The sequence below is a fragment of the Taurulus bubalis genome, assembly GCF_910589615.1.
Source record: "Taurulus bubalis genome assembly, chromosome: 19".
Classification (NCBI taxonomy): Eukaryota; Metazoa; Chordata; class Actinopteri; order Perciformes; family Cottidae; genus Taurulus; species Taurulus bubalis.
Window position 1 is genome coordinate 6,858,540 of NC_136607.1, and position 20,746 is coordinate 6,879,285.

A 20,746-nucleotide genomic window follows, 5' to 3' on the forward strand; every position below is an offset into this window, starting at 1 on the left:
CATTTTGTTGTTTATTTGGATTCACTTTAGTTTTTACCTTGGCAACAACTCTTCCTGGGGTCCATATGAAGAAAACACAGAAACCATGCTCACACACACAGAAATAGACTGTATTGTATGTATTTCGAAAGAAAAGATGAATTCATTGGGTTTCAATTCTATTATTTTGTTTATTTCCAATGTTCAGTGCACATTATGTTTGCTGATCGGGTTCTTTTGGCCCAAATCAGCAGCAGCTCCTGAACCAGCCCAAGCTCTCTAAGAAGTCCAAGTCCCAAAAATGGGAAGAAAGCTAGGGAAAGGGAAATTCAAAGAGCGATCCCCTCTCCTGGGACGGCTGGGCATGTTACAGGAACTGCAAAGTGGATGATTATTAGATCATGTATCACAAATCCAATTAAAACATTTATCTATCTACCCATCTATCTATATTTAGATAGCAAATAATCCTTGAGTCCTTGAATCTGTCCATCAGGAGTTCCTCACGTCCTCCTTCCTGTCAAAGAGAGAGCAGCATTAGTATTTTGATGACATTGGATAATAGCACTGTCGCGTAATGCTAATTATTTTATTATAATAAATCAAAAATAAAATTATAATCAAACAATGGTAGATGAATTTTGCCGTCTAGACTTGCACAAGCATTGAGTGTTTAGCTGCCCAGAACCCACACACCAAGGCATCAAAAACAGACCATTAACAAATGAACAGCCCCATCTGGACAGAAAGGAAACTTCCTCATAAAATTCTGAATGCTCTTGTGCTAAACACTGTTAAAACTTGTGTAATCAATCAAGGGAGGCTTATTATCAGTATTCATAGTCAGTCTTCTTAGTTCTATCTATCTATCTATCTATCTATCTATCTATCTATCTATCTATCTATCTATCTATCTATCTATCTATCTATCTATCTATCTATCTATCTGTATAACTTGAAGTAAACCAAATCTGTTCTTCAGCCACACTCGATGTTTAAAAAATTCAGTAATCTTTATTTTAGCCGCCAAATATGGTCTTCAAACTGGTTAGAATGTCTCATGTGCTGCCTCGTTATTCAGCCACTTGCTACACAGACTGGTAGTGAACACAAACCCACCACCCTGTTTGCACATCACATGTCACATCCACAACGTTTATGTGGACTCAAAATAGACACAACACCAGCCAGTGGAGCAAAAGGCCTTTTGTATTTCATCTCAAATCTTCGTTTCCCCCTACATGTGACCCTGGTTTGAGAAAATGAGTTAATTCTCAGCAGACTTCGTTCAACATGGATCTGTCATTACAGCAACTATTTCAGGCTTTTGGCCGAGAAGGTTGTGAGTTCAAGGGGCGCTGCTGGAGGAAAGAATACCTGCTGTAATATAAGTATAAATGTGCTTTTAGGTTAAAGACTAACTGAGTAGTGTGTTGCAGTGATATATGGGATACTATGGGATAATAACTAATGTTATAGTAATAGTATGTTATGTTATTAGCCAAGTAATGTTTACTAAATTACTTTTATATAACGTGTTTTTACTGGACATGAGCCTGAGCAGTGTTAGCATAAGCACTAACTATATACACTTTATTGACCAAGAATCCCAAACCATATAACATTAATTTCTTACCACTGGGCATTGCAGTGAAGAAAACACAGCAACTTTAAAGCAAAAAATGATGGAGACAAAAAAAAAAGGATGTAAGATTTTTTTCCCACTGAGGCTTTTTTTGTGACATTCAATGCACTAGATGCTCTTTTCACCACAAGTTTAATAATTGAATGTCTCTTGGTTGCAGTCGAAACTTTATTGTTACGTGGACTACCGAGGAGGCCTTTTGCTCCCGGAGAAATTGTTGTTTGAATTGTGTGTTGGTTTGCTGGCTGCTGCTGCTGGTGGGCAGTTATGTGATGGCTTTGAATTGTGTCCCAAACCACTTGATTCTTGAGCAAACTTTAGTCATTTCTCCAGTTCTTCGCTTTGTGTCTGTGTGTGTGTGTGTGTGTGTGTGTGTGTGTGTGTGTGTGTGTGTGTGTGTGTGTGTGTGTGTGTTTGTGTGTGTGTGTGTGAGAGAAAGAGAGAAACCGGATGGTGTTTTTTTTGTGCTTTTGGCTGATCATTGCTGAGTTAAACTGACAGGGGTTCTGCTTTCTGTTTTGCAGTCGTGAAAATTGTGCCAAAATACATACGTGATCTTTCCACAAGCTCCAAGTCAGTTGAGGGGAAGAGCCTCGTTAAGTGTGTGATGCATCTCTCCTGATGTATAATGCCATTTGACATCAGTTTTAAAATGGTTCTCAAGTTTCAAGATCAGATTGTGTTTTGAATGATATTTATTGCCTAAATTACAGCTGTGGTCGATTTGGTGACACTTGTGGCTTCTCACAGTTGTAGACAAGTTATCAGCAAACCTTTTGAGCTACATTTGAAGTCGTGCAGGGTGTGTAGATGGCAAACATAATGCACAAACACACTGGGCTTCTGTGTGAGGCTCCAAGTGCATTTGGAAAAAGAAGGTTGGCGTTGAGTGTTGTTTGCAGGTCTCAACATACGGGCAAACAACACTTCCATCCGTGAGTCTTAATCAAACAGCACCATTCATTGGCAAATGTTTAAAGATGCACTTCAAAAATATTGACAGACCTAAAAGAAAAAGAGCGAGAGCCATCATTAAGCGCTAGATTCATCGTAGGAGAGACAGAGGCTGGGTTCCAAATCGCAGACAGACATATTATTCACACTACTTTTAACGAAGCAAAATAAGTATGAAGTCCGTTCCAAATGTGTAATATGTTGATTTTGGTTGCGTGAGAAATGCCCGAATGTATTCTAGATTAGCAAGAATTTCTTGGTATAGAGCCTGGTGGACATACTCAACTGCCCAAATTGCATTGCAGCTCCAAGGACTCAAACGGTTTAAGTTTATAATGAAAAATGATGTATTATGCTTAAATCCATGTGGATTTAAACATGGATACTTGGTGTTTTTCACTCAAGGATAATGTGTTGTTGTGGTCAAAGAATCTCAGAAAAAGACTCAAACTAACACACTGTTTGTTGCTTAATACTTAACAACTTGCCTACACAGTGTGTGACACTCAGCCTTTATTTTACTTTAGAAAAGGTAAAAAAGTTAAGAGTGCATTTGTTGGAGGCTATTTTTTCATCAGCAGATTACACATCTGTTGCTTTACTGAGTATTTATCAGCTGGTGAATTTGGGATTGGGGTCATAATAAAGGAACCCACTGCTAGTATGTAATACACTTTGGCAACACGCACGTTGGATCTACTCACTTATGGCTTATGGTCTTCTCTTAAGATTTCGGGTGATGTTTCATATCGTACTTATGTTTTAAATCTAAAGATTGATGTTCATCAACCCTGTTTAGAATCTGGACACTAAAGCACAGACTCTGGCGAGAGCATCTGTCCGGCAATAGTTTGCTTAAGAGCTAGCCTTCCTTACTCAAACAATTAAAATTACAGTACAAGAGTCTGCTGAGTATGATACCTCTCAGTCTCCTTGGCAACAGGACCAGAGACTCCTCCTCCACACACAAACAAAAATATGTGCATATGCACACACACACACACACACACACACACACGCACACACGCACGCACGCACACGGTTCAGCCCTCTCACAATCTGAGCTGTGAAATTATGTGAGAAGTACTTCCCACCTGACAGAAATCAAATGACTGGAGAGTTGAAGATCATTTAATTAGCTAAATTCACTGACAAAGAGTGAAAAACACTCAACTTTAAGTCTTTCTTTGCGTCCCAAAGTGTCTGAGCAAACACTTGTGGGCACGTTGTCACGCAGTCAGCATATTGCACGTTGTTCTTGTTGAGATGTCTGCACGCCGGCTGGAAAGTCTTTGCTATTTAGTGTAAAACAGAATTACGGCAGTAGTGTTCTCCCACAGATGGAGAAACTCCAAATAAAATCCTGATGTAAAAGTGAAAATAGCCTAAAAATACATATTTCCAGGGATGTCTTCGACACGAACATAAACAGTTTCTTCAGTCAAGTAGAATCAGGTTTTCAGACATGCATCAGGTGGCAGTTTGTGCAGCCCAGAAGTTCAGGAAGTTTCCCAGATGGCAAGTGAGCATCTTTTCTAATTACAGCTCACATCAGATGAGTCAGTCAGTCCTCCCACGTCGTCTGTCTGCCTGTTTGCATCTATCTATCTATCTATCTATCTATCTATCTATCTATCTATCTATCTATCTATCTATCTATCTATCTATCTATCTATCTATCTATCTATCTATCTGTCTGTCTATACAGATATATAGATGTTTCAGTGTCTTGGACTTGAACTGATCTCCTTTGGTATTTGTACTTGATATTGTTCATATTGCTGATTTGGTGCCTTAATTACTCTACCTATGAGAAATGTAATATGTCCGCCTGTCTCGTTTTTAGCCACAAGTGGTGTAGCTTTATGGGATGCCAATGTCTGTCTGTCAATCGGTTGTTCCACCACTTTGGTCCACAGCAGGTCAAAGCTTTCAGTGAAATATCTCAACACTAACTTTATGGATTGGTACTACATTTTGCACGGACATTCATGGGACCCCAGAGGAAGAACCCTAATGACTTTGTAGATTTGCTGACTTTTGTTTTTGTGCCAGCATGAGGTTCAGATGTTTGGTTTTTGATACTGTAATGTGTCTCAACCATTATTGTACGGCTTGCCATGAAATTGTTCCTGACGGGATGCATTTTAATACATTTGGTGATCCTTTTGACTTGTCGTTTAGTCCCATCATCAAGTCAGAATAAAAACAAAAATGTCCAATACTTTGGTTTATGACCAAATACTTACCTCTTAAACAGCCTCAGATGTGTGCAACGTTTAGTCATAACTGGCCAAATTAATATGCTAACATTAAAAGCCAAGAAGACAACCACATAAACATTATATCTGCTAAACATTAGCATGTTATTATTGTCAATGACAGTGGTATTTAGCTCTAAAGTGCCTAAGTAGTCTCACAGAGCTGGAGAATGTCTCTTTGTCTTAATTTCTATTACCATTCACAATTTAGCCATTAAAATCATCTTCACTGAGATGATGCGCAATTTAGTTTTCGTATATATTTGTAGTGATGGTGTGTTTTTCTCAAGACTTAAATGATAGAGGAAAAAATAACCACAAAACAATGAAAAGATACTTTTTGAGTAGCAATAAAGGCAATAACAGCGGGCTAAAGAAGACAGAAATAGTCAAAGAGCCACCCGGTCTCTCCCTGCTCTCCAGAGTTCATTCTGTTCTGTGCAATGGTGTCAGCCCGATGTGAAATGGACACGATGAGCTGTGAAAACGCGCCTCCCTGGACGCACATCACACAGGAGAACCGCAGCAGTCTGTCAGAGACACGGCTCTTCGCCCTTCTTACTCACTCGCCTTTTTTTCCCCCCTATTGTTGAAATTCAGATCGAGCCAATATTTTCTCATTCCTAGATTCCTATGTGTGAGTAACTGAGTGAGCAACGAGTACGAGGGTGGGCAGTGTTAGTTTTGTTGTCCAGCGGTAATGCTCATTACAGTTTCCTCTGCGGATCATTTGAAATGCAAACAGTAATCAGTCATGTTTCGCTGTTCTATTAAAAACTGGGTGTTGTAATGAGAATGCAAAGCTGAACAACATCCAATCTGTGCACCATTGTTGAGCCAAATTATTCCTGCAGCAACTTGACATTTCATTATATTTGCTGTGTGTATAATCAGTGTTTTTTTTGTTGTCCTAATCATGGATACTGCGGTATCCCGAGGGGTCAGGGGCCCCTAAAGGCCTCAGTCTGCTTCAAATTAGTGCTTATACCTTTTTTTTTATTGGCCCAGTGTGCGAAAATAAGCAGGATTTGATCTACTTTCTCAAACTCTCTTTATTGAATTCTTACAATAGGTTATGTGGCATGCGCCATCACCACTCGGCTACCAAAGCTCTCTATGATGCTCCTGTACGGTCTTTATACGTGTCCGGATGACATGTGGTAGAGGTCAAGTTTATTAAGGAGTACTGAGTACTTCAGTCCGAGCTTATGTATCAAGTGACCGTTATTGTACGGCGCTACTATGACAAGACATTTCCCCTTGGGGATTAATAAAGTATCTATCTATCTATCTATCTATCTATCTATCTATCTATCTATCTATCTATCTATCTATCTATCTATCTATCTATCTATCTATCTCTATCTATCTATTCAAATTGTGTATGAATGTCGTTCCCGGCCTTTCTTGTCTGACGCATCCCTCCTGTCCTGTTGGATGAGCTCAAGTATGCCTTCAACACCATCCGTCCTGTTCCAAATGTGTGTTTTTTTTAATGAATTTCCATGAAGTGAATATTATTTAGCACAATGAATGCATTACATCTGCACAGCATTAGAAAATGTTTCCAGGTTTATAACTGACTGAGGTTGGTGTAGTTTGTCCTGTGCAAAGCGCCTGATGTAGGCGGTAGTTTACTGGGTATTAAGACAGTAAATATACTAAATGATGATCAGCATCAAACCAATTTGTAATTACAACTTTCTATTTCGTTTCTCCTAAACACAAATATGTTTTTTTTCTTCCGCATAATAAAAAAATGTCAGATAGTTGCACAATATTTCCACGTAGCTCGTCTGAAGTGCCGACAGCCTTGACTACATGCATTGCACCCCTAGTTGAGATTTTACAAAATCATAAAACATCTGTGTGGGTACTCATCTGTCCATGGTTCCACATGTGTTCAGATATATAACGTAGTGTCTTTCTGGCCCATGTAAGAACAAATGGTATGGCTGCTCTTCAGCCAAGGGCAATGAGGCTTTGGCGCTATCTTCTTGTGTTATCTCAAGTGTGGAGCTGTTGATAGAACACATGTTGGTTTTGGTTTCGATTTCAGCTCAATTTCATAGTCCAATGAATGTTATGTATTATGTAAAGACAGGCCAAGGGTTCGTAGCCTTTTTTTTGTCTCTGGGGACCAGCTGGCTAATCAAGACCAGTCCGGCTGACCACACTGTACCTGCAAAGACAAGTCAAATGGTTCTCTGCCAAGATTGATGGATTGATAGAAAATTGTCAAGAAAAAATAAAGTGATTTGTTTTAGTTGAACTTCCATCAAAGCCTCACAATCAACATTGCAACGACACCAGGTCGGACAATTAAGAATTACTGGACTAGGTGATACGCAGATGTGACACACTGGAATCGGTGATCTGCCTGCAGGAAGTGGGAGTTGCTGACCGGATCGCCGGCTTTCACAATCTGTCAGATGATATTTACCGTAGAGTGCGATAAGACGAGGCAGCTGTCATAAAAAGGCAGCGAAAGCAAATGTTGTAATAGGTGCTTTAAACTGATAGGACATCTACAACTGCAGTGATGAAAGGTTCTCTGCTGTTCCTCAAGAACAGATACTGACTGTAAAATGACTCAGACCGTGAGTCTGAGATATTTTCAATCTTTACTTCTGTCACGTTGGCTGATTTTTGACAAAATCCTCTCAGTCAACTAAATTGTAAGCATAGAGAGACATTGCATGTACTTGTGTCTTTCCTTGGTGAAATATATATTTCTTTGTTTGTTATCATAAATCTATTTTTAGCCGTGCTATCAGCAACTATAAGTGTATCGGACGGGACACCACTTTGGTGAAGACAACATTATTGCAACAACTATTAGATGGATTGCCATGAAAACTTGGTACAGAAAAGGACGTTTCCTCATGGATTTGAATAACTTTGGTGATCCTTTGCCTTTTCTTTTTGGATTAGCTGAAAATCTTCAACTGATTTCAGGGACATTTTGTACACACATTCATTGACCACTGATGAATGTTATAAGCCTTAATTTTTTTGTCTAGCACTATCATCAGGTCAAAATGTGTATTTGTCCAATACTTTACAACATTCCATTAAACACACTTACAATTATAATAGCTAATAGATCAATAAATTAAGTGAGAAGTAGGGTCATTTCCTCAGACAATCAGACTTATTTTTGCAACCAGAGGAGTTGCCCCCTAAAGGATATTGAAAAAAGTGCAGGTTTAAGTCCCTTCCTCATTGGCATCACCTTTATGGAACCAGGCGGTCGTTGCATCTTTAGCTGTGGGCTGTAAATAGGCACAAACAGCAGTTTTGAGATCAAAATTGCTTGACAAAGACATAAATTATAGTAATAATATTCACAAACATCATTTTTTCCACATGTCACATTAGAGAGAAAGCAAAAATGTCACAAACATTTGGCTTTTTTCTTTTTTGGGTTGATTTCTGGAGTGCCCACCTGGGCTTACCTAGAGAGCTGTAATCAGCCAAGGCAAAAACATAAGAAGATGTCTACTGATCTGAATCAGAAGTTATTGATTTGACTCTGGGTCGATAATGACCCAGAGTCAATGCTTTAACGTCTCTCATTTGTCTGTGAAGTAAATGTCCTCTCAATACCTCAGGCTGTTGTTCTTAAAATCAATATGTTCCCGGCAGGGTCAGGCAGACTGTCCCTCGAAGGGAGAACCAGGATCTGCTGGTACCCAACTAGTCCCAGAGGTGCTGTTCTGGAGCTAATATCTGACCTTTGACCTCCCTTGACAGGGAAGTAAGAAAGCGGAATTCCCCCTGTGGCACTCACTAAGGCATGGTATTATTGTTGTATTACAAAGACAAACGAACATGCTGATGGAATCTGGCAGAGACAGCTGCTGCTTGTTGCAGCGTATTTGCCCTCTAAATATTACACGCTCTCAAGCTGTGATCCAGTTTTTTCATTTAAGGTACAAATATCATCATTTTTGTCAAGATGATCAAACAAAAAGAAATCCAGCCCGTCTGTACAGCTGGCTTCTAGATTGCAGACTCACCGCAAGTGTGTGTGTGTGTGTGTGTGTGTGTGTGTGTGTGTGTGTGTGTGTGTGTGTGTGTCAACAGGGCCAGAGCATGGGGTGATGAGGACTATCCTCTGCTGACCTCAATGCAGATGACCAGTGATGGCCACAACATCAGCTCGACAGTAAGTCATGAATTCAAACTAAACAAACTGAATGAAATACTTAATAATAATAAAACAAAAAACTTTTTTCTTTTCTTTTATTATTATTAAGTAATTAATTAATTGTAATAAAATATAAAACATGTAATATATGTGTGTGTGTGTGTGTGTGTGTGTGTGTGTGTGTGTGTGTGTGTGTGTGTGTGTGTGTGTGTGCGTGTGTGTGTGTGTTATAACTAACCAGTATACAAATTAGAAAAATAAATCTGTTTAATTGTATTATTATTGCTTTGTGTTACATCCCTATCATTTCATTCTCCCCTCCCTCTACCTGTTTCCTCTCTCTATATATACAGTACTATCAATAGTATCAATATAATCTACCATAAATAATCTGATAAACGAGTTTTTTATTTTTATTTTTGCAGTTTGGTGGATGACATAATACACAGAGGACAAGAACAACAGCAGCAGCAGGAATTCCTGATCTCGCTGGAGACAATTGTTCTGACCATCTTTCTCTCCATTATTATCATCATGACAGTGTTTGGCAACCTGCTGGTCATGGTAGCACTCTGCAAGGATAGACATCTGAGGTGAGCCGGTTGTCATGTTTTAATACTGGAAGCAGTCAAAGTGGTCCAATCTGGTTGTAAAGTTGTAAAGTATTTTTCTGATATAAAATGTACTTAAGTATTGAAAGTAAAAGTACAAGTACATGATTTTAATAAAAAAGCAAAGGGTCTGAATTTTGAGAATTATGAAGTTTATTCTTTTAAGTGCTGTGGCCACCAGGACCAAGGACCAGGGGTTGTGTTGAAAATAACTGGGTTGGCTGTGATCCATCCATATATATTATGTTCAACATAATATATTGTACCTAAGTATACTCTTGCATCTACTATGAACTTATCATCATAATTCTCCGAAAAGCAATATGACACTATGAAGGAGTTGTAACTGTGTGGTTATAAGTATGCTCATTCCGCCTAGTACCGGTCTGTGGGGCCCTTGGTACCGGTCCGTGGGGCCCTTGGTACCGGGCTGCACAGAAAGAATGAAATTAAAATTCAATTTTTAAATTCATTTTTTTTAAATCAAGGCCGGAAAGATGTTTTATTGTGAAAAAGGACCGGATACATCCGTCTGTGGTAACCTCAGACGTAACCTATTGACACATGTCAAGATGTTACGTTACTCTAAAAATGAAATTTAAGTTTGTTTCAACTCTGCTGGTGTTCTGGATTAAAACCAAGGCAGAGTATCCTGAGGTCGCCAAAAAAGCACGAAAACATGCGTCCATTTCAACATCCTGTCTTTGTGCAGCGTGTCATAAGTTAAGCAGTAGACTGGACTAAAGGTTTAGTTAGGAGTAGAGTCAGTAGACTGGACTAAAGGTTTAGTTAGGAGTAGAGTCAGTAGACTGGACTAAAGGTTTAGTTAGGAGTAGAGTCAGTAGACTGGACTAAAGGTTTAGTTATTAGTAGAGTCAGTAGACTGGACTAACGGTTTAGTTAGGAGTAGAGTCAGTAGACTGGACTAAAGGTTTAGTTAGGAGTAGAGTCAGTAGACTGGACTAAAGGTTTAGTTATTAGTAGAGTCAGTAGACTGGACTAACGGTTTAGTTAGGAGTAGAGTCAGTAGACTGGACTAAAGGTTTAGTTAGGAGTAGAGTCAGTAGACTGGACTAAAGGTTTAGTTAGGAGTAGAGTCAGTAGACTGGACTAAAGGTTTAGTTAGGAGTAGAGTCAGTAGACTGGACTAAAGGTTTAGTTATTAGTAGAGTCAGTAGACTGGACTAACGGTTTAGTTAGGAGTAGAGTCAGTAGACTGGACTAAAGGTTTAGTTAGGAGTAGAGTCAGTAGACTGGACTAAAGGTTTAGTTAGGAGTAGAGTCAGTAGACTGGACATAAAGGTTTAGTTAGGAGTAGAGTCAGTAGACTGGACTAACGGTTTAGTTAGGAGTAGACTGGACATAAAGGTTTAGTTAGGAGTAGAGTCAGTAGACTGGACATAAAGGTTTAGTTAGGAGTAGAGTCAGTAGACTGGACTAAAGGTTTAGTTAGGAGTAGAGTCAGTAGACTGGACTAAAGGTTTAGTTAGGAGTAGAGTCAGTAGACTGGACTAAAGGTTTAGTTATTAGTAGAGTCAGTAGACTGGACTAACGGTTTAGTTAGGAGTAGAGTCAGTAGACTGGACTAAAGGTTTAGTTAGGAGTAGAGTCAGTAGACTGGACTAAAGGTTTAGTTAGGAGTAGAGTCAGTAGACTGGACATAAAGGTTTAGTTAGGAGTAGAGTCAGTAGACTGGACTAACGGTTTAGTTAGGAGTAGACTGGACATAAAGGTTTAGTTAGGAGTAGAGTCAGTAGACTGGACATAAAGGTTTAGTTAGGAGTAGAGTCAGTAGACTGGACTAAAGGTTTAGTTAGGAGTAGAGTCAGTAGACTGGACTAAAGGTTTAGTTAGGAGTAGAGTCAGTAGACTGGACATAACGAACACACGTCGTTGTTTCCCGTCTCTCCGAGGTCGGACCCGGTCCGTGAATATATTGTCTTCACGTAACCGGTCCGTGACGCATAAAGGTTTGTGACCGCTGGACTAGAGGATGTAGAGGGAAAATGCAGAATATTGTGATTCGCAAAACCTGCTTAGTGGAGTCTGTGTTCCACCACAGTCCCGGATGTTTTTTTTTTTTCTAAAGATAGATTTGATTTTGTAGCGAGTAACGAAGGTTTCAGGGGAAATGTATGACATGTTTTGGAACAAACCCATCAAATGTCAAAAGCACTCACATTACAGAGATCCTTTCCTGGAAAATCTCAAGTTTCTGACAGGACAGGTAGATTGACCTGTGACCTTTCATGACTTGTAGTCAAACTACAAAATTATTACTGGTTTTGACTGATACATAAAAAATGTAATAAAAAATAAATCCTCAAATCCTACAAACAGACATCAGACGGGCTTCATAAAAAAAAAAAGCAAAACAGGACACTTGCCAGTCGCTTTATATTTCTGAAAAGCCACACCGACAGTTGGCAAACTTAAAAGGAAGCAAGCGTGTTACAGTCATGTGAGACATGACTGCACAGTACAACACACAGTACACCATTAACTTCTGCTGATCTTTTTGACGCTGACTTGCTTCCTCTCAGAAAGAAGAAGACGAACTACTTCATCGTGTCGCTGGCGTTCGCTGACCTGCTGGTTGCCTTGTTGGTGATGCCCTTCGCTGCGATCGAGCTGACCACCGGCCAGTGGCGGTACGGAGAGATCTTCTGTCTGGTCCGAACGTCCCTCGACGTCCTGTTGACCACAGCGTCCATACTGCACCTCTGCTGCATAGCGCTGGACAGGTTTGTGTGTGTGAGAGAGACAGAGGGGGATTTGAACATCATGCATAGGCGTTCTGGTGGACAGCATGTGTGTGTGTGTGTGTGTGTCTTACTCCAGGTATTACGCTATCTGCTGCCAGCCGCTGGTCTACAGACACAAGATGACCCCAGTCAGAGTGGCAGTGATGCTCAGTGGCTGCTGGCTCATCCCCATATTCATCTCCTTTCTACCCATCATGCAAAGCTGGAACGCCATCGGCATCGAGGACATTGTGAGTCCTCAGCAGCTGAGATCGGAATTTAAAAAGGGGGCGAGCTCAAAAGCAGCTGCTGGTTAGATTATTATTATAATAAATTGTATTACAGCCCTGCATAAACAAAACATACTATATATTTTAACAAAGTATCACACTGAAGAGTTCATACATCTTCCTCAAATGGCTAAAGAGAGAGATGTTCTTTCTGTGAGGGCCAATGCAGCATACCTTTCCAGCCTAATATTCTCTGTTTCTAATAACGTTTCCAATCCCGTGAACAATGACAACGCTAATGCAGTGATCACAAAACAATCCCAGTCCCTGTGGAGGCTCTCTTGCTGCGAGCAAAGACAGCACTTCAACAAGCATTTCCTGCTGCTTTGGATATGTTTTGGCGTGAGGTTATTTCAGAGCTGCCGTGAAATGAGCTGCAGGACTCCCAGAGGCAGACGAGGATAGATGAATTTATTCAGCCAGAGTTAATGAAATACTCGGCTCTTCTCTCTGTCTTTCAGTCTGCCAGCATCCAAATAACAATCTTTTTTGTTTTTAAGAGCTGGCTGGATGGCTTGAAGTCATATGGCACAGACACAATTGCATAGGATAGTTATGACTTATGTCTGCACATTTAGGCCAGGTTTTAGTGCTTTGTTTGTTTTATCATTTTTCGTCTTTGGTCGCTTTATCTTTCTCTCAAGAAATTCCGAAAATGTCCATCGCGCTCTTGTTTCTGCCCAAAAAAGGAATTGTTTGAGATTGTGATTTATTCTCACTCGACTTGTCAGAAAGCCAGCAGAACTGATTTAATAATTGTGGCACAAGTTAAAGGATACGGTGCAGTATGTCAGCTTGGTGTGAACTGCTCCATTTCCACCAAAGACAGGATTACACTCCTGGTGGCATGCTGATATGAAACTGAGGAGTCTCATCTCTGTCTTTTTTTGTTGTCCGTGTCTCGTCTCCTTTCCAGATCGAGGAGAGGCGCGCTTTGGCAGGAGGCTCCAACGACACCAGCTGCGTGTTCCTGGTCAACCGGCCGTACGCCCTGATCTGCTCCACGGTGGCCTTCTACGTCCCGTTGGCCCTCATGGTCCTGGCCTACCAGCGGATCTACGTCACCGCCATGACCCACGTGCGGCAGATCGAAACCCTGCAGCGGGCCGGCTCTGCTCCCGTCACGGGGGCGACCCCAATCATGGCCGTGAGGTCGTCCACTTCCTCAGATCCATCGGAGCACTACCGCCTTCGGACACCAACGGGCTCCTCGCCCTCGGAGCCGGCTCCCATAGCGAACAGCCGCATGCGCATTGAGACCAAGGCGGCAAAGACGCTGGCGATCATAATGGGTTGTTTCTGTCTATGCTGGGCGCCGTTCTTCATCACCAACGTGGTGGACCCCTTCATCCAGTACTCAGTGCCCTGGCAGCTGTGGACAGCCTGGCTGTGGCTCGGCTACATTAATTCAGGGTTGAACCCTTTCCTGTACGCTTTTCTGAACCGGGCTTTTCGGAGGGCGTTTCTGGTGATTCTCTGCTGCGGGGACGAGCGGTACGCGCGGCAGGGGAGCTGCTCCTATGGACACACCCAAAGAGCGTGCTCGGCCGCGTCGGTCAACGGGACGTCTATGGCACTGAGGTAAACGCACGGTAAAGGCACACCTGCACCTGTTTTTGTGAACATTTGAAAGTGTGCATTGTATGTGTGTGTGTGTGTGTGTGTGTGTGTGTGTGTGTGTGTGTTGTCCTGCTGTCCACCGTGTTAAAAGTCCATCAAAGAAGAAATCAAGACATCAGACGGGAAACTGGTTCTTTTGTACGCTCTTGCAAAGAGAAGTGAATGTGCATGAACTGGGTAGTGAGTGGGCTGTTGGAAAGTCATTATTTTTTGTTGTTTGTCTTTGATGCACTTCACTGTAAAAATTGAAAAGAGAATGACAGATTGGACTCTTATGTGTTCCTTTGTCAATATCTCTGTCACCATAACTTGCTTTTGTTCAGCTGCAGTAATTTCAAAAGTTATGCCAGTCAGCCCAATTCTGCTGTTGAACTGCAGAAGTCTTATGGACATCACATTTATCAGTACAAGATGACACACTGTATACATTACTAATTGGTGGCATAGATTAGGTTACATTCAATGTCTGCCTTTTTGAAGACATTTGGATGATTTGATCATCTCTACATCCCATGAATCATAGATTGGTTCATCATTGGTGCTGCAGCAAAACACGAAGCTAAACAACATATCATGGCTTGGATGCAAGCCATCATCTTATTTGAATTAAGTCATCGTTATCATTCAGGCCGTGTGTCATAACCTAATGTGTAAATAATAGATGTGAACAGCCTGTGCCTTAGTAATAAATGTTCATGGTCAAAGCAGCTGTGAAGCTCTGCAGATCAACATCTTACCAGAAAAAAAAAGAAAACAGTTCTAGACTCGAGACCTGTGTACAATTTATTTAATAGTCGAGTCATTCAATTTTGGAGCATGGTGTGTACTCGTATTATAGAAATGAGGTCAGCGCATGAGCTGTGCCATATGTTTTTCTTTCTATCGTGACCCATCAGGAAATGGGATCTAAACTGAGCTGTCAAGATAAGGAAGATGATCTCAGGTTTTAGCGCAGATTTCAGCACACATGCTGTATTTTGTGTACATAGATGTAAATAGTGCTTTAACTTATTTGAACGTATAAGCATGTACAGCAATAAGGTGCTGGTGAGGTAGATGGAGTAATAAGTCAGCACAGACAGTAACAACAGCATGTAGCTTGTGGAGTTATAAACCAGCAGCAGTAGCAATTTTACAATCGGACGACATGCTAAAATCTTTTGCACTCCGACATGGAAAAGTGCATTGGAATGGTCGTAAAAGTCAGATTTCTAAGTCGGAAACTCTGGCAAGATCAACCCAGCCTCTGTAGATGGAAGCCGTCAATTCTAAGTCAGCAACTTGTGATCTAAATGCGTCACAGTGCATCTGCTCAGGAAAACATGGACGCCTGCAGCAAAGTGATGTTTGTATGGCAAGTATCTCAGCTTCACAACCACCACTTAGCTGAAGGCGTCCATGTTTTCCAGAGATGATGCACTGGGATGCATTTAGATCAGAAGTCGGGCAGACTGACCTGGAATTATCGACTTCTAATTTGCAATGGATTGCAGTGTCGGTCTTTAGAGCTCTGAACAGAACACTACCGCTTTTTAAAAATGATATATTGATGTGTCACGTGTGCAAATTACACCACATTGGACAAAGCACTGACTTTACACTGCATTGCCTTTGTATTTTTTGCTTTTTTAAAGCTCTCAGTGAGTAAAACTGACACCTAAATAAAATGCTTGCCGTGCTGAAAGTAAACCCCATGTTGCTTTAGATAATATGATCTCAAGTCGTTTGTCACAGAGCTGTGGAGTCGTCTTGATGTGTTGAACTTCAGGGAGGATGGATTTAGCTGTATTTCACGGATCGCAATCTTTTAATATAATGGAAGATAACACAATAATAGTCCAACATTCTTTTAATTTTACAGCAGGTTTTCTGTTGACGTTAATGGTGGTGATTGAGTTGACGTCTGTGTTTGTGCTCCGCTTCTAGTGGGGATGATGGAGGAGGTGACCTGTTTGTGTCTGCACTGTTTAACTTTAACACAAGTACTTTACTGCTGGAGAGAAACAGAGGCATACACACTTACACACACAAACACACTGTCACACACACACACACACACACACACACACACACACACACAGCTGACAAATTCATTTATACAAATGATGTACAAAGCATGCATGTGAGTGAGACATTCTAAAAATCCAAAAATCGTGCATGCAAAAACACACACATACAATGCTTCGTGCACATAAGAGTGTGTGTGTGTGTGTGTGTGTGTGTGTGTGTGTGTGTGTGTGTGTGTGTGTGTGTGTGTGTGTGTGCAGTCTGTAGAGAGGAAGCCTCTGCTCCAGTCGTAGTGGTTTTCTGGTAATGCGTGTTTCCGTGGTTTCTGCGTGTAGGAAACTAAGAAGACAGTTTTAACTCCATTCTGATGTCCCCTCTTAAAATCTGTCTCAGACAGAAAACAGACTCAGACAATCAGAGTACAGCCAACAGGATACTGGAACCTGAAAATAGAGGAGGAATCCTGACGAGTCCTTTTGTCTGTGAGCTCCGGGGCGTTTACGCTGAGTCGGTGTGCGTGGATGGTGTGTGTGTCCGTGTGGGTGTTTTCTCTGTCGTGCAGTTTATTACACAAAGTGTCTCCTGTTTTTTTTCCTGTGTGAATGCGCTTTTGTGCACACTTGACAACAATCTGTCAGTTTGTAAGACATGGACCCATGAAAGGCAGATTTCTTCTTGTAAAGATGCACCCATTCATCTTCAAAGTCTGCTAGCAGCCTCCCAGCATCTTTGAAAACACTTCAATTAGGAGAGACAAGTCAGATAAAGAAAAGATAATTGTTTATTTTGAACAGGTGATTTGGGATGATAACTCTACAGAGAGATTTGGAATCGAGGGCCGCCTGCCCTGAGCAGCAGCATGATAGATGCCCCGTGGAGGTGTTGGCTGATGAGGCTGAATGGTGAATGATGAGTTGATGAAGCTGATGGATCTACGGAGACTTTCTCTACTGAAGGTAGAGAGCTAGTCATATTTAAAAAGACAGCAGCAAGATGATAAGCTAACAATATCATTGTTTCGTTGTGCTTATTGGAGAGAGGAGAGCAGCTGATCCAAACAGATGATGTCATGGTTGACAGCCCCGAGCAATAACAGCAAGGAAACAGGGAGTGAGCATGTGCGAGGAGTGGATGGAAGATGTATGAGACATAAACTACAAGCACACAAGAGCATAGTCGTCCTGACTGAACTCATGCTAGAGCTTCATTTGTTCGTCCACTTCATTCCATGGTCAGCAATAGTCTTTTGGTTACAGATGAAAAACATGGTAGTTTTGGTAATTTTCAGCCATTCACCAAGTTTAACGTCTCTGCAAGTTGATTTAGATGAAAATGAACAATTATCTACAGGGAAGAAACTCCACAGTGATAATACTTTGGGAAATAGTCAGCAGTAATGACAAATACAGGATACACAATTTGAATCAAGAAGGGGAAATGTTTAAAGACACTCCAATAAATACATTGGAACTCAACTTCATTATCTGCTATACTCTTGTTAACCAGGTCAACGCAGTTTTGAAAGATCAAAGAAATTGTTTCTACTTTCATACAAGCTTTCCTGACTCAGTGATTCCTCCTCCTCGTAGCTTATTGTTGTTGAACACGTTGAAGGTCTCACGTTTTCATATGTGGCCGCCAAATCTTCTGAAACAAGTTTAATCTCATTTCTCTTGTGTTACTCTGTAGTTTTCTCCGTGACTCCCTCAGCTCCGTCATCTTACCTCCTTCAGAGCAGCTGACATCAATACCTAAAAACAGTGTGGGCTGAATGTGTGAGCTTCAACTCAAAAATACACGCATTGGAGTGATCCAAAGGAGAGTGAAAGATGTAAAGTGAGGGGCTGATATGGTCTTAATGTGCACAAATCAGACCACAGATAATAAATTAGCGACCAACAAATTGGGCCTGGCTATTAGAGGCGAACCTGGAAATGCACATTTCACTGTTACGTAACAAAGTAGCATTGTAAAGAAGAATTGTGACGCCAGGAAGGGCTGTCATAAAAACCTTTTTCCTCCTAAGAGTCAAGAGTCTGCTGAGAAAAATAACAAGCTACAACTCAAAATGTCCAACTCTTCCTGTTGCAGTTAATCAACTTTAGTGTGATCCGTCCCGAGTTCACCTTCGGCTATGCGTGGAGATGTCAAGTCCTGTTAAATTCCACAAATACACTGTTATCGGTCCTGTACAATCAGTGTGATTGTTATGCGCTTTAACTGTCTGCCAGTTAATGCCAAAGCAAAGCGCAGCTGTTTAATGGTTTCAAAACAGCAGGATTTGTAATCTCCCTGGAGCATGACTTCTTGGGTCAGGGCCCTGCCGCCATGCTCCATCAATGCTGCTTTCACATCCTGAATCTTGTCATGTTGTGATTATTAAAATGAGCTAAAGCATTCGGCTCCAAATATGGAAGTTATATGCAGCAGGCAAGAAGACAAATGAGCAATGGGAGCAAAAATGCAATGTAAAATAATACATGCTATAATAATGATTCAATAGAATAATGGAACCTGAAAGGTATTACACACAACATAACTGATTGTTGGGTTGTATTAAACGGGCAGTCTACTGATTTTTACACACACAGGATCAATTTACTAGCCAGGGGGAGCCCAACTCAGAGCTCGACCGATAGAGGCTAAAGGTTCGGATATTTAAGCTTTAATTTTTCTTTTCTTTCAAGCAAGCCCAAGTCTTGAGGGTCCAGCTCTGGTAGGATGTTGGAGGAAAGAGTTGCACCTGTTGCTCTCACATGGTTTATCCTTCACATCAGCAGGAGAGTTCAATAGTGCTCGTCCCAGACCGGAGCCATGCAATGTCAAAATCATAAAAAAAAACTATGCTTGTTTTTTAGAACTCCTCTTGATTGTACAGGCCATGGTTTGAGCATGTTGTGTGGACTGCAGACACTACATTTAGACAGAAAGGCCAGAGAAGTGTAAACACTCTCGTCTGTGATTTATTATGAGGCTTACATGATTTATTATTGTTTGAGTGAGACCCCAAATACCCCAGCTGCTCCTCTCTAACTCTCACTTTTCTCCCTCTGTCTTTTTTCCTACCCAGAAGATTTGTCATCTTTTTTCTTTCTTTTTCGTTTCTGCCTCTCATCTCCAGCTCTAAATAAAGGAATTACTGTTCATCGTCATATTTTATACGACAACAAATGTAGTAAAATAAATAGGGAAAAAGGTGAGAGAGTAAAACCTGGAAAACTCACATATCTAAATGATAAAAAAACAAGCATCAAATATAAGTTGTTGGCGTCCTGGTTGCATCAGCTGCTGTCGTTTCTCTTCCTCCTCAATTTGAGATGTTCTCAACTCATCTGTGATTTCGAATGAAACTCATCTCTCCCTCAGGCTCTTGGCTTTGCTCTCCTCTGTAACAGAAACGTGGTTTCCTTCGTTGACAAATTGGACAGTAGAATGAACCCACCTGGGCAAACTCAATTAGGCAGTCTTGTTTTCAGTGAGGGGTTCTTTGAAAATGGTTTCGGGCTCCACATTTAGCGAGCCTTCACACATGTGACAAATGTACATACAGAATGTCAGTAGAATATAAATCACAAGCTGCTACCTGTCTGCAGGTACCAGATACTGTGTTGTACAATAGGCCTTTTGTCATGGAAGACTAGCACAGGTGTAAATGAGGACATCAATGGCTGAATTCTATTTAGCTGCTTGAGTTTCAGGATGCTGTTATAAAGACAATGTCATTGTTAATGTTAGTAGCTTTCCTACAATGAAGTCAATGTCCATGGTAAAAAAAAAAAGAAGGCCTATTAGACCTTCAATAGAAGTTTTTTTTGGCTACTTGGAGGCAGCAGAAACAAGACACTGACACAATATGAACTGTCCTCTTAGCTCTGGTTTTGGTCTCTGCTGACTCCTGAGGGACATATCTGTCTCTTCAGCCGCTACATCCTCCGCTTCACCATCTAGTCTCTCTCTGTCTGCCGTTTGGTTCTAGACAGGCAATGTAACATGGAATTTTGCTAAAGCATAACCAAAAAAAAAGCACTAGCTGTGAGAGTGAACCAAAACAAGAGAACCGCAGGCCCGAAAAACCAAACCAATGAGCTGAAAGAGGCTGAGGGGCTCCGTAGAGCTGGGAGGAACTGCGGGTCACTCATTGATATCACAACATTGTCAATAGAAGCTGCAGGACTTCGCCTCAGCTGACTGTCGGCCTGACAGACAGATTCTGCTGAAAACAACACGGGGCAGGAAAATAAACCCTAACTTCATTTCGGCACATTGAGACATTGCGATTGAACTTTGCATCAGATCTCCTGCCAGGGTTGTGGTGGGGCTTCTGAGGACTTACACCATCGCGGTTTCCCATCGTTCATGTGAGCGCGCTCAGTCCCTCAGTGTTGTCTTTACAAATGCTGATGTACCGCACATCCTTTTCCGTCCGATGTCATCACCAACAACACGATGGGGGAAAAACTACTGTATGATGATGAGGAATTG

At 41.2% G+C, this 20,746-nt stretch overlaps 1 protein-coding gene across 1 annotated transcript in view; it reads left to right on the forward strand.

The window, feature by feature from the left end:
* Positions 1-8,987: 8,987 nt before the first annotated feature.
* Positions 8,988-20,746, forward strand: part of LOC306751341 (5-hydroxytryptamine receptor 4) — a gene marked incomplete at both ends in the record, with an annotated part of 23,474 nt that continues 11,715 nt past the window's right edge. The window contains 5 exons of the mRNA XM_079234906.1: positions 8,988-9,010; positions 9,418-9,585; positions 12,147-12,347; positions 12,445-12,598; positions 13,554-14,218. Coding sequence (XP_079091032.1) covers positions 8,988-9,010; positions 9,418-9,585; positions 12,147-12,347; positions 12,445-12,598; positions 13,554-14,218 — 1,211 coding nt within the window. The remainder of the gene's footprint in view (positions 9,011-9,417; positions 9,586-12,146; positions 12,348-12,444; positions 12,599-13,553; positions 14,219-20,746) is intronic.